This window comes from Crotalus tigris, unplaced genomic scaffold, assembly GCF_016545835.1.
Source record: "Crotalus tigris isolate CLP2741 ecotype Arizona unplaced genomic scaffold, ASM1654583v1 scf7180000017622.5263843, whole genome shotgun sequence".
Lineage (NCBI taxonomy): Eukaryota > Metazoa > Chordata > Lepidosauria > Squamata > Viperidae > Crotalus > Crotalus tigris.
In genome coordinates this window covers 4,920,200-4,933,885 of record NW_024096517.1, presented here as the reverse complement: position 1 = coordinate 4,933,885, position 13,686 = coordinate 4,920,200, and the positions used below count along the sequence as shown (strand labels likewise).

Below are 13,686 nucleotides of genomic sequence, written 5' to 3'. Positions count from 1 at the left end.
TGACAATGAAAGATATGTTATGAGTATATGAGGAGTTATTAGGATGAGAAATAGAATATATTGGTGAATAAAGAAAGAATTTAAATTTTGGAATAATATTTGTATTTTAGTCACGAGAATTAGTTTATAATGAAATGAGGGAAACTAAACCTATCCAAATTATAAATAGTGGTTATAAAAGGCTAAATTGAAATATGATCACTGGAATTAAATAAAACCTAAAAACAGGACTTGGATATGTATAACTAAAATGTTATTGATAAATGTATAGATTGATTAAACTTTAGCTAGAAATGTACTAATATGAATATGATACAAATCAACCCCCTGCCTGAACAGGGGGTTGGACTAGATGACCTCCAAGGTCCCTTCCAGCTTTATTATGGATCATCGCACAGTCAGCCAGATGTTCAGACTGGATTTGGCATTTTGTCTACCTATTGAGTCCTTACCCAGGACCTGGGATAGGCAGATGTGGATGTTTGATGGTATTACAGATATCGTCGCAGGATGGAAGCAGTTCCTAGTAAGGCCGCCTTTTGCAATTGACTAATAGCGAATTTGTCAATGCCAACAGTGTTCAAGTGGTGCTCCAGTTGTTTTGGGATTGCACCCAAGGAGCCTATGACTATTGGTACTACCCTTCCTTGCCTTTGCCACAGTCTTTCTATTTCTATTTGTAGGTCTTTGTATTATTATTATTATTATTATTATTATTATTATTATTATTATTATTATTATTATTAAAAATTACATTATGTTTTAGCATCAAGTTAACATCTAATGGGAAGCATAGTTCAGCACCATGGACAAGTCACAAGATTCTAGTACAGTATATATACTAGTATAGTTACAATGTTTTCTTCCCTCCCTCCTTCCCTCCTTCCCTCTCTCCCTCTTCTTTCCTCACCCTCTGCCTCCCTCCCTCTCTCCCTCCCTCTGTCTCCCCTCCCCCCACGTTTGCCTTTCTGACTAAGTTATCCTGCAAATCATGGGAGGTTTACAACTGAGTAAACAAAGCTAGGTACACACTAGGCTACTTCTGCCTGTAGCTGATGTCTGACTTGTGCGTGTTTGTGTTCATCCATGCATGTGCATGTGTTGTGAGAGGCAGCCCACGGGGGAAACTGTAGCCAAGACAAATATTTAAAAAAGAATAAATTGGCAAGAGTGTCAGCCATGCATGGCTCAGGTATGACCCAGTCTTAAAGCAGAGTCCAAATGGACCTTTGGGACAAAGTGATGGAGTGTCTCTGTGGCTAGGACAAGAGTAATGTATATGTACCCAAACCGACACAACTTCTCCCTATCGTATTTTTTTTTCTTGTAATTTTTTTTTTATTTTCAATTTTCCATGACATTCATAAAAAATACTTCAGATAAAGAATAAAGTAAATTTATACACACAACTTTCGGTATTGCTCACCCATTTCCCCCCAAACCACATCCACCCTCTAACCTCTTCTCTCACTTCCCTCTTTCCCTCTTTTTCCTCACTCTCCCCCTCTCCTCCTTCTCCTCAACCTTCCTACTTACTTCTCCCCTTCCTCCTATCTTCTCACTCTGGATGCGATCCAGGGTAAATGCCCGAGCAATTCCTCTCTCCAAGTTAAAACATCAATATTATATACAAAAAAACCCACAACTATTTCTACTTATCTGACCTATTTAACCTCCAACCCATCCTCCCCGCTCCCCCCTCCCCCCCCGCCCAACTTCCCAGAACCAAGTACAGAGTTATACAAACATATTAAACATAATCTACTTAAGTTTACTAATTATACAATAACCAAAATCATACTAACCCTTAACTCTCTTCAAACTTTAACATCATAATTTTATAAACAAATCCATTACTCATAAAATAAATGAAATTTTGTAGTTCCATATTTCTTCTGAACATATTCTATCCATCTTCTCCACCCTATCATCTTCTTGATGAAGAGGTGGTGGTCTAGTGGTTAAGACGCTGGGCTTGTTGACTGGAAGGTTGGCGGTTCAAGACCCAAGCATTGCATGATGGGGTGAGCGCCTGTTCCTTGTCCCAGCTGCTTCCAACCTAGCAGTTTGAAAGCATGCAAATGCAAGTAAGTTAACAGGTGGGAAGGTAACAGAGTTCCATGTGCCTTTAGTGTATAACCATGCTGGCCATACACCACAAAAATGTCTTCGGGCAATGCTGGCGCTCCTTCGGCTAAGTGAATGAAGATGAGCACCGCATCCTAGAGTCAAACACGACTGGGCAGAGGAAAACTCTACCTTTCTTTTAATCCTCGTGATAGCTCCTTGGGAATTTAATTGAGCTTTGATAAACAAAAGAGCCTGCAGGTGGCTGGTGAACATTTCCAGTAAAAAGTAGAGCACTCATCCTTGGTATTTGGGTAACCTATAATTCAGGCAACAGCAAGAAACCTGCCTCTCAGCCATGAAAATTCCTTGGAACTTCTCTTTGGCCTGGAATAAATAGCCCAGTTTCTTTTTTTCCATCTTCCTGAAAGGGAAGGGAATGGTCAGAACAAGTGCCCAAGAATCATTTAGCAGCACTGTACCATAAACACAAATATACATACAATGTACAATTTTCAAGATGTCGTAGCCTGCCTGGATAGATCAACACCGAACAGCTGAAGACTAAAAAAAAAGAGAAAGGGAAAATAATTGCTATTTGTAAGAAAGGGTAAAACAGGATGTAGATTGTCCTGGATGGATGCTCACTCTGATGTACATGGCAGAAAAATCTCTGATGTACAGATTTTTTGCTGGCATTATTTTTAGGCAAGTTAAACTGGTTCTCCGCTTTGACACATCTGTTTAGGCATCTTTCGTAATGGAAGTTAAAACTGAAAGAGTTTAGCTCAATGTAATGAGCTGGCACAGGCTTCCTCTGTCTCTCTTTCTCATCCAGAAAGTTGCATTTTTTTATTTTATTTTTTGCAATCTAACTACCTCTGCACATGTTGACTCCAAGTACTGGTCATTGGAAATTGGGAATAATGAGCGTTAAGACTTGCTTTGCCAATTGGCGTAGGGGTCAAAGAGTGACATGCAACTCTGAGGGTGGCTGGTGATGTGATCTGCTTTTTTAGACATTCAATGTCTTAATTTTAACTTTGTTCTTAATTCTATTTTAACTTTGTGGTATCTATGCTTTTACACTATACTCCCTTTTGTGTTTGCATTGCAAACTACCAATTTAGGTGAGATGGGCGGTGTCAAAATGTGATAAACAAATAGATTTATTTCTCTATTAGCAGATTGAATCAGATGGGGGACACTTTGATGGATTGTCATCTGAAGCCGAATAGCCTGCTATTTTTCAAGGAGCAGCTAATTTAACTGAACAGAGTACATTTCTGTGGAAGTTTAAGAGCTCCTCCCCTCCCCCCTTCTCTTTTGCAGGATTGCACCGTGTATGAAACAGAGAATAAAATTCTTCATGTGGTAAGTGCCTGTTGTAGCTTGACGTGGGTGCGCATGATGCTTCGTGCCGTCTGCCTTATTGGAAATCATTATTTTGCAAATCAAGACTGTACTGCTGTACACGTTTGGTTTCAAGGAAGAGATACCGAGTGCAAGGGGATTGATTGCTGGCTTAATGTGCTTTAGAAGAGATTTAAGGTAATTCTCTGATGTGGAAGCCCCATTAGAAAGGCAGCTATTTAGCCAAAAATGATGGTAGTTATTCCTCTCACATTTTATTTATTTTGTTTTACTTAGAATAATTTAGCCCGAGGTTGCTATCCAAACAATCAAGGCAGCTAGCCCAAATAGGTGACTGATGCAAACCGAGGTGGCGCAGCAGTTAGAGTGCAGTACTGCAGGCCACTTTAGCTGACTGTGTTCAGCAGGTCAGCAGTTCAAATCTCACCGGCTCAAGGTTGACTCAGCCTTCCGTCCTTCCGGGGTAGGTAAAATGAGGACCCAGATTGTTGGGGGCAATGTAATATATATATATATATACATTGCTTACTGGTGTACACCGCTTAGAGAGTGCTTGCACTTAAAGCGGTATATAAGTCTCATAAATAAATAAATAAATAAATAAATAAATAAATAAATTTGTCCTTCAAAAGCTATTTGCATCCATCTCCCTTGTGAAATGGACAGGCTGGAGAAAGGGGGGGAGGGAGAGGGAGAGGAGAGGAGAGGGAGGGAGAGAGAGGGAGAGGAGAGAGGTGGAGAGAGAGGGTGAGGAGGGAGAGAGGAGAGAGGAGAGGAGAGAGGAGAGAGGGAGAGGAGAGAGAGAGAGGGAGAGGAGAGAGAGAGAGAGGGAGAGGGAGAGGAGAGGAGAGAGAGAGGAGAGGAGAGGAGAGAGGGAGAAGAGAGAGAGAGGGAGAGGAGAGAGGGGAGAGAGGGAAGAGGGAGAGGGAGAAGAGAGGAGAGGAGAGGAGAGGGAGAAGGAGAGGGAGAGGGAGAAGGAGAGAGAGGGAGAGGAGAGAGGGGAGATGGAGAGGGAGAGGAGAGGAGAGAGAGGGGAGAGAGGGAAGAGGGAGAGGGAGAAGAGAGGAGAGGAGAGGAGAGGGAGAAGGAGAGGGAGAGGGAGAAGGAGAGAGAGGGAGAGGAGAGAGGGGAGATGGAGAGGGAGAGGAGAGGAGAGAGAGGGGAGAGAGGGAAGAGGGAGAGGGAGAGGGAGGAGAGGAGAGGAGAGGGAGAGGGAGAGGGAGAAGGAGAGAGAGGGAGAGGAGAGAGGGGAGAGAGGGAAGAGGGAGAGGGAGAAGAGAGGAGAGGAGAGGAGAGGGAGAAGGAGAGGGAGAGGGAGAAGGAGAGAGAGGGAGAGGAGAGAGGGGAGATGGAGAGGGAGAGGAGAGGAGAGAGAGGGGAGAGAGGGAAGAGGGAGAGGGAGAGGGAGGAGAGGAGAGGAGAGGGAGAGGGAGAAGGAGAGAGAGGGAGAGGAGAGAGGGGAGAGGGAGAGGGAAAGGGAGAGGAGAGGAGAGAGAGGCGAGAGAGGGAAGAGGGAGAGGGAGAAGAGAGGAGAGGTCCAATGCTGGGGTAGAATAAAGATACTGCCCTTCTCATTGAAAACTACCAAAGGAACCAGATCATTGATGGCATATTTTCAGGACACTGATGTCTCTCTTCTGCTTAAGGACCAGAGAAGATGCTGGCAGATATGGATGAAGGAACTATGTGTGTATGATTCTGAGAAAGTCATTGAGTGCTGGCAATTGGAAATATCTCAGAATTCTTTTGAGCAAGGAAGAAAGCCCAAGAGAAATTAACAGTCCAATTTTGACCTCCTATCTTTCTAATCTCCCCGTATTACGAAATGATGGCCATTTCTGAAAGAAGATGAGACCGTGCCAAACAGGGAAGAAAATTCATACTGTCTTTATATTCTCCTATTCATAGTAATACAAATATTACTACTTTTTCCCCAATATCTGTAGTACAAAAGTGGGCAACATTTGATGCAACTAAGCTGTCTCATCTATAACTAGTGTCACTTTGTGAACACTCAGGGTAGGTTAAAAACCTAAATTGACTACCAAGACCCCCCAAAAGAATTATTCTGTTCCTTCCACTATTTATAGAATTTTGGTTTTTTTTTTAAAAAAAAAAAATGTGCAGTGGCATTGTGTTAATTATGACAGCATTACATGTCAGAAGTTCATTGCAGGGCCTTTGTTCAATTATAGATTATAATTGCAAATATTGTTAGACATTTAACACACCTAGAATATCATTGATCAGCAGCAACCAGAACTTAATTTTTCTACCAAAGGATCAATGATCAGCATTTTTTTAATGCATGCTTCTTATCTATATTCAGACAGAATTCATCAGGATGCTATTATGTATTATAGCAACATGAACCTAATGATATTGATGTTACTTCTATAATCACATTATTTTATGCTTGTCTGGGGCTGTTGGACTTCCCTTCTTATGGTCTCGACTGGAGAGAGTTAATCTAGGTAACAAGAATCTCAGGACCATCATTAATATGTTAAAAGCAGAATCTTTGTCTGTTTCTTTTTTCTTTTTAGATTGGAGGGGCTAGCAGCTTGTCTGTTTTCTGAAGGCAGATAGCTAGCATCAGTTTTCTGCTGTAATAACTGTCAGTCCTTTTATCATAGTGAGGCAGAACTCTTTCATCAGCATTGTATATTCCATATTATTATTTTTTATCACTATATCAAGGTAGGATTGGGTGATTTGGGGTTGCTGATGAGACTTCAGAGGGTAGAGTTCAAATTTGCACTGATCACAAACTGTCCCCAAATTTGGACAATGTTAATGTTATATTAACAGAATAACTCCAACAGCCTAATCCCAGATATCACAACTCTTTCTTGTTTTATTCATGGAATGGTATCTTGGTCCTATGAGTGCCATAACACCTCCAAGTATTAGTTGGCACTGTAGTAGTTGATTTAGACTGCAAGGGCAGTCTGGTAGCCAAATTAAATCAGAAAGTATCATCATAGTCTAGTTATATGAAGACATGAAAGAGATAAACCCAAAGTTATCATTAGATCATTTGAGCCTCATCTGCAATATAGCCTGATTTTGTACCTTGCCAAATTGCACCAAAAAATATAAAATCCTTTTTCTCATTATGTATGAATTTTCCTGCCAAAATTTAATACCTAAAGTACCATGGGTCAAAGGCTAATCTTTCAACACTGAACTCTCGGTAAACAAATGAAGAATGCAAACTGTTTGTGCTGAACAAAGCAGTTTTGTGCTGTTTGAAAAGTCCTAGCGAGCAATTCTCTGCATAACATTCAGGAAGAAAAAGCAAACTATGGAAAAAATGTCTAGTGCATCAATTCAGCTTTGGACATATTGACTGATACGAGAAGAGGAAAGATTTTCTTGAAACATTAGGAGAAAGGGCTTGACAATAGAGCAGTTTGATCACAGAAACAATTAGAACAACAATGCTTGTTTCCCCTTTGTTGGAAGTTTCCAAGAAGCATATTTGCGAACAATAATACAGGGTAGAAGAATGTCTCTGAACATCTCCAGATAGGCTGGAAAAACTCTGGCTCAGCTCTTGGAGAATCTCTAGTCAACTACAGTTCAAACATTGCTCTAAGTTCTAGTAGAACATGGGTATGGTTTCATGGGATGTATGAACCTAGCCCATTGTAGCTTGCTCAACAACAGCAACAATATGCCTAAGTATGATGTGAATCCACTGTATTAGAACAGTGGGGAGAACAAAACAGCTTCTGGAACAGATACCCCAAGAAAAAGCTAGGCTATTTGATGAATAAAAAAGAGAACTGGATCTGGAACAGCTCTGGAACAGGAATACTATGGATGGGAGAAAAATGCTGAGCTGGGTAGCTTTATCCAGGATGGCAAAGACATTGCATATAAGCCTAGCTTTAGTTGTTCATTTTTTTTAAGCATCATTCAGTAAGCCCTGTGAGAATTGCTCCTGATGGTGCCTGCTGGATGGTTCCTGACTTAAATGAATCTTCTAGGAAGAATAAGAATGATGTGTCAATTAGCATACTAACAATATTCAGCAACTTACCCCTAGCAACTTGGGATCCCAGATTGTGCAAACTACTGCATGATTAAATAAGTTTGATAAAGGCATTGGTGCTAGCTTGATCAAATCCTATTCAGAGAATGCTGTGATAGGTAGAACCTAAGGCTCATACAAAGCCTTAGCAAGAAACAGAAAACTGACTGGACAAACAGATGTGGACCTACTAATAAACAGAAGGAGATAGCTGATTCCTTATAGATGCCATGCAGTTTGAATATTTCTAAAGCTTGTTTTGTAAACCAATTGGCTGGATTAACCCATCAACCCAAGCCCACAACTGCAATGGCTGAGTTTACACATTGCACCCAGGAAAAAAAAACAAGTAAAACCAAACCAGAGGAGCTTTCCATGATATCAATCTTGGTAATAATTAGGAAGGTGGAGGGGAAAAAAATGTTTGTGAAATATTCTGGTTCAGATAGGTGCATGCTGGGCAGATAACGTTTGAATGTGAGTCTTTGTGCTTCCATTACAATGTTTTGTGCTGAATTCGTTCTCTCTCTCTCTTTTTCTCTCCTCCTTTCCTACAGTGTAAAACGCTGTCTGGTATCTGTGATCATATCATCTCTCTTTCATCAGATTCTCTGGTGTCTCAGTCAGCTCATCTTGAAGTTGTTCATCTTACCAGCATCATGCCCAGTGAAGGTTTGGTAAGCAGGAGCAAAGTAGAAGAATACCAGATTTCTGAAAACAAATCAGATGATTAAAGGGGATTTCAGCCCTACCATAGGTATCATGAAGTCGCTGCTTCAGGTGGTAGATCAGGATAGGTAGCAAACCGAGGTCAAACTCAGACATCAACATCTCTAGGGATAGTTCTGCCCAATTTTAATGTCTTTATCTATACCAGTCTTTCTCAGCCTTGGCAACCTGAATATGTATGGACTTCCACTCCCAGAATTCCTCAGCCAACATGCTGGCTAAGGGATTCTGAGAATTGAACTCCACACATCTTCAGGTTGCCGAGATTGAGAAACGTTGATTGGTGTACATTGGTGGCGCTGATGTTTCCAATACTGAACTAGGGTGAAGTTCTAGAATGTCCATGAACATCCCATATTGTCAATGAAGCATTCATTGTTTAGCTTCTGTGGAAAGAAGGCTTTGCTGTTGTAATGGGATTAAAAATCTGATGGAAGACTGAATCATGTGGAAGAGAAGGATCAAAGGACATACCTTTGAAACTATAGGTCAGTGAGTGATGATGTTATAATACTTTTCTACCTATGTTCTGCCTAGGTCTAGTTGCCTGGGTCTTTAAGTGTTGCATAGAACATAAGACCCAGCCAAAGTAGATACTCAGATAATCATAACAGAGTTGCAATTGAAGAATCCCCAGTTAGGAAACTGAGCCAAAAATCCAGAGGTAAAATGTAATCCTAAATGTCGTCTGTCAATTTCTTCTTTCTAGTTAATTCTTTATATGCAAGCTTTTTTGTTGTCGTTCTTTTGGTTGCTGGTTTGGGCTCGAGACAAAACTAAAATACATGCCATTGATCCAGAGTCAGTTGCTGATATGCTTAATGATTAAATGCATATTTTGCCAATTTTGGACCTTTCTTCTTGGTTATATCCAAAGAGCCAATCCACTTCTGCTCCAATTATTTCTTTTTACTTATGTGAGATCCTTATACAACACTTGGAAGGAGAAGATCTAGCTCAACATTCCTTCTCCTGTCCTCTTCTCAAGTCTGTTGTATTTTTTTTTTTTTTTTACTAAAATTACTTAGGTTATTGAAAGCAGGGTCTTAACTCTGAGGTTAAAACTGGCCAGACACATATTGCTTTTTTGGTCTTAGGAGAGCTAAATCTAAAACACACCTACTCAGAGATCATTTTAGATCCATCTCCCTTTACCCTTCTTATTTCTTTGCGTAGCAATCTTCACTTCACTGTGAAAAGAGCCATTAAGGAGGAAAAAACTTAACATAAAAAACTCAATTTCTCCAAGACAAATTAACCCTCCCAGTGCCAAAACACCCAAGTGATTAAGTAAGTTGTTATTATTCCGACCCTCGTAATAGTAGACCCATGTTCTTCATAGTATAACCACAGAGCTGATGAAGCTCTCTTGCTAACCTGTATTCCTTTCTGATTACTGAAAGAAGAGAATGATAATAAACCCTAACCTTATAGGGCATGACATTTTGATGAACAGATGTAATATTGATATTTGAATGGACAGATGTGAAGAACCTAGCCTGGCACGGAGGAAGAATCAAGTGCAGAATTAATCTAGAGTCACTCACAACTGTAAAGGACCAAAATCGATTCTCCCTGAATTCCTTGGAGCCTCATCTAATTGTTCCCAAGGAAGAGCTGCCAAACTGGAGCGATTCCTGTATTTTAGGCAGAACATAATAAAATAGTTAGTTCCGATTCTGAATAGGTAGGTCTGGTTATTTGCACCTGACAGTTGTTGCCCAGAGCAAAAAAAAAAAAAAAAAGTATATAAGCATCACAGGGGAAAAAATAATACATTGCTGTGTGAATTTCTCTGTTGTCTTCTTTCTTTACACTTCCTACAATACTCAGCAAAGTTTGAGAACTGTGTGGCTTTAGAGACTGTGAGAAACTTAGATATGTTATACCAGCCCCCTTTTTTGCAATCTAATAAGGGTTTCTCAGTGTAGGAGAAACGAGAGTGCGCCCTGCCAAAAATCCTCAGTTGTGGGTTAATAAAAGTCAACATCAAAGCCCATAGACCATCACACTGCCTTGTTCTTGTAACTGAGGTCATACTCAAGAGATTGTAACTTGCCTACTTTTATGGGGAGAATCTCATCATATGCAAAATATGAAAACATGTTTTCAATGTCTGAAGGAACCCTTCCCACTGAATTATGGGGGGAAATGCCTAAAGAAAAGATTTTATTATAACTAATATTTGGGCAGTGCACAACTCCGCTAGGAATTTCTGTCACATCAGATGAAGCTAATCAGCCTGACGGTGCTCAGCTTTAGCTACAAAGCACTGTCACTATTGCTTTGGATTTTTTTCAGATACATTCCCCCAAGAAGCGTTATTCTTCCTTTTTGAGTTCCATCAAAAATCTTCAATTATCACAGGACTGCAACTCTTGATTTTCCGTTCTTAGTTAAAAAGCAGTGGCCAGTCTATGGAAAAAAAAAATCATTTGTGTTGAACATGGCGATTCCAAATCCCAAAATGTTATCAGTTGAACTGAAAAAAAAAATAGTCTGAGAACTACAGGGAAAGAGTGAATAATCTGACCGGTAAAAGATGAACAGAGATGGAACAATATTTGGCAAAATGCATTTCTCTTTCTCCTTAATGAGCTTGTACATTTGTTGAACTCTCCCAGAAATCTTAGTAAGTTGCAACATTGGTTGGATAAAATGCCTTTAAATTAATAACAGTCCAGCAACTTTCTCTGTCCTTGTTTTGCTAGGAATGGAATGGAATGAAATAGAATAGAATAGAATAGAATAGAATAGAATAGAATAGAATAGAATAGAATAGAATAGAATAGAATAGAATAGAATAGAATAGAATAGTGGGATGGAATTTAAAGTAGAGTAGAGTAGAGTAGAGTAGAGTAGAGTAGAGTAGAGTAGAGTAGAATAGAATAGAATGGAAGAGAAGAGGAGAGGAGAGGAGAGGAGAGGAGAGGAGAGGAGAGGAGAGGAGAGGAGAGGAGAGGAGAATAGAATAGAATAGAATAGAATAGAATAGAATAGAATAGAATAGAATAGAATAGAATAGAATAGAATAGAATCTGGATGGGACCTTGGAGGTCTTCTAGTCCAACTCCCTTGCTCATGCAGGAGACTCTATACCATTTCCGACAAATGGCTGTCCAGTCTCTTCTTTAAAGCCTTCAGTGAAGAAGTCCCACAACCTCTGAAGGCAGGGAGGGATGAGCTAACTTAGGGACAGAGCATGTGTTTGACATGTAGATATCATAGGTTCAGTCTTCTTAAAAGAGCTGGTAGACTTATGCTTGAAGAGCACTATTACTCTATGTCCACCATCCTGGGCTAAATGAATCCCAATGTTCTATGTTAAACTGAGTTCACCCAGCACAGGAAACCCCCCAAGTACCGAGTTAGTTTCATCTGCTTTTACGAGAAAACGTAAGGAGTGCAGTGGGGCTGTTGTTGAAAACAGCGCTGAGACATTCACTCTTATTCGGAGATGTAACCAGGTCGGGATAAATACCTTTAGTTTACATCTCAGTGAAACCTGACCACGTTTTTCTCTCTCTCTGAAATAATCACGAATGGGATTACAGCAATCCCTCGGCCTGCACACTTCTTTGAGTTTTGCACTGTATCGCAATAAATAATGTATCTCCCCATGGAAAAAAAAAGGGAAAGAAAAAAAAATCCCCTCCAAAGCATTTGTCTTAGGGGAGCTATGTACAAGAAAGAACGGATAATTTAGGAGAGATTATGGGCAAATAGATAGTTGTGAAGGTAGGTTGTTGTTGAGAAGCAGATGTTTGGGTAGGTGGGAATGTTTACTGCTTCAGAAGTAAAAAGAGATTTCTCCATTCATAGGACTGCCCAGATAAATCCCCCTCGCAGTTGCCATGATTTTCCCTTCCATGTTTTCATATCCACCCGTGTTGTCATAAAGATGGATGCTTCGCTAACAATAAATTAGAAACCTCCTGGTGTGATTGGGAACTGCCTGTGGCAGCTTTTTCCTTTACTACCCCATACAGATGGTAGCAGAGGAAAAAAATATCCCGTACGGGTAATTTGTATAGTTTGGTCTGCCTGTCTGATGGAACATAATATGGAATGGTCCCTCAAGCGGTGTCTCCATGACACGGGAAGCTATAAATTTCCTTTAGTGTCAGCAGCTTCTTACGATGAAGGATAAACTAGCCCTTGGAGGATCGCCCTTAAAGTGAAGTCCACAAATGTTCAAGGAGGTTCATGCACATGTGGTGTTTCTGGATACGAGAGGGAAGACAAATAAGATTTGGATAAAGGCCAGAGGAAGGTTGCAAAAACTGCGTTACAACCTTGGGAAAACTGCTTCCAAGTTTTCGGTCCATCAAAAGTGCATCTCGCCAGATGTTATGAGTTGAAATGTGTCCTCCACGCTCTGTGCAAGGCAGCCAACAGATCATTTATGTGTCGCCTCCTGTCCCATCTCCTCCCTCCAAAAGGCTGGGACTAGTCAGTTCTCCACCAAATCTAATACTGCATGCATAAAGTTCTTCTCCCACCTCCACAATTTTTACAAATCTGTAATAAGACAGCTTTCATTTGAAGTATAACTTCCATACATCGATGGTTGATGCTCACATCTGCGGTCTGCCAAAATCCCACAGCATTGGACTGGGCTTAAGTAGAGGATTGATACCAAAGGTCTCAAATTACTACTCCAGCCAGCTGGCCCATATCACTTTGCTCAGGATGCAGGACAACCTGGGGCCAACCATGCGCAGATAGATATTCTGCATATAGAATAGAACGGAACAGAATTCTCCAAACTTGACAACTTTAAGACTCGCAGAATTCCTCAGCCAGCAGGAATTTGGGGAGTTGAAGTCCACAAGTCTTCAACTTGCCAAGTTTGGAGACCCCTTGGAATAGAATAAGACAGTTGGGAGGAACCTTGAAGGTCTTCTAGTTCAACCCCCTGCTCAAGCAGGAGACCCTATACCATTTCAGATAAATGGCTGTCTTAACACTTTCTTGGTGGTGTGGTTGATCCCCTTGGGTCAAGCATGCCTCCACAACATTTGGTTTAGAATCATCAATCCTGCAAATTCATAACCTACAGTGTTCCTCCTTGCTCCTTTTCTACCTGTGGGGTTGGCAGATCTAAGGAAGCTAGCAAAAAGAAAGGCAGGTTCTCTCTTGTTGCCGCTAGCAAACCTCCTGGGACTTGATGATTCTAAACCTGGATGAAGCACACAAATATCATGCTTAAGAGCCACTCATTATAGTCCTTCAGCAGCTCCTGAACAGTCTTTTATACCCCTACCTGTTGTTCTCCTTGTAAAGACAAGCTTCAAAGGACTGTGTTTTTCGTAGAAAAAAATGGAGCTGAAAAGTTCCTTGTTTTCAACGCAGAGAAGTGCACCCAAGCACATATTCAAGGATGCTGAATAAAAATAGCATCTAAATCTTCAACGGGTCTCTCTCTCTCTCTTTTTTTTTTTAATGAGTTAGTGCTCTGTATGGGGTGCAAAGAT

The 13,686-nt window shown here is 40.6% G+C and overlaps 1 protein-coding gene across 3 annotated transcripts in view; it reads left to right on the top strand.

The window, feature by feature from the left end:
- Window positions 1–13,686, top strand: part of LOC120302840 (connector enhancer of kinase suppressor of ras 2-like) — a 228,902-nt gene that overhangs the window by 114,414 nt on the left and 100,802 nt on the right. For all 3 annotated transcript variants that reach the window (XM_039331852.1, XM_039331843.1, XM_039331835.1), the window contains exons 5-6: window positions 3,400–3,441; window positions 8,038–8,157. In XM_039331852.1, coding sequence (XP_039187786.1) covers window positions 3,400–3,441; window positions 8,038–8,157 — 162 coding nt within the window. The remainder of the gene's footprint in view (window positions 1–3,399; window positions 3,442–8,037; window positions 8,158–13,686) is intronic.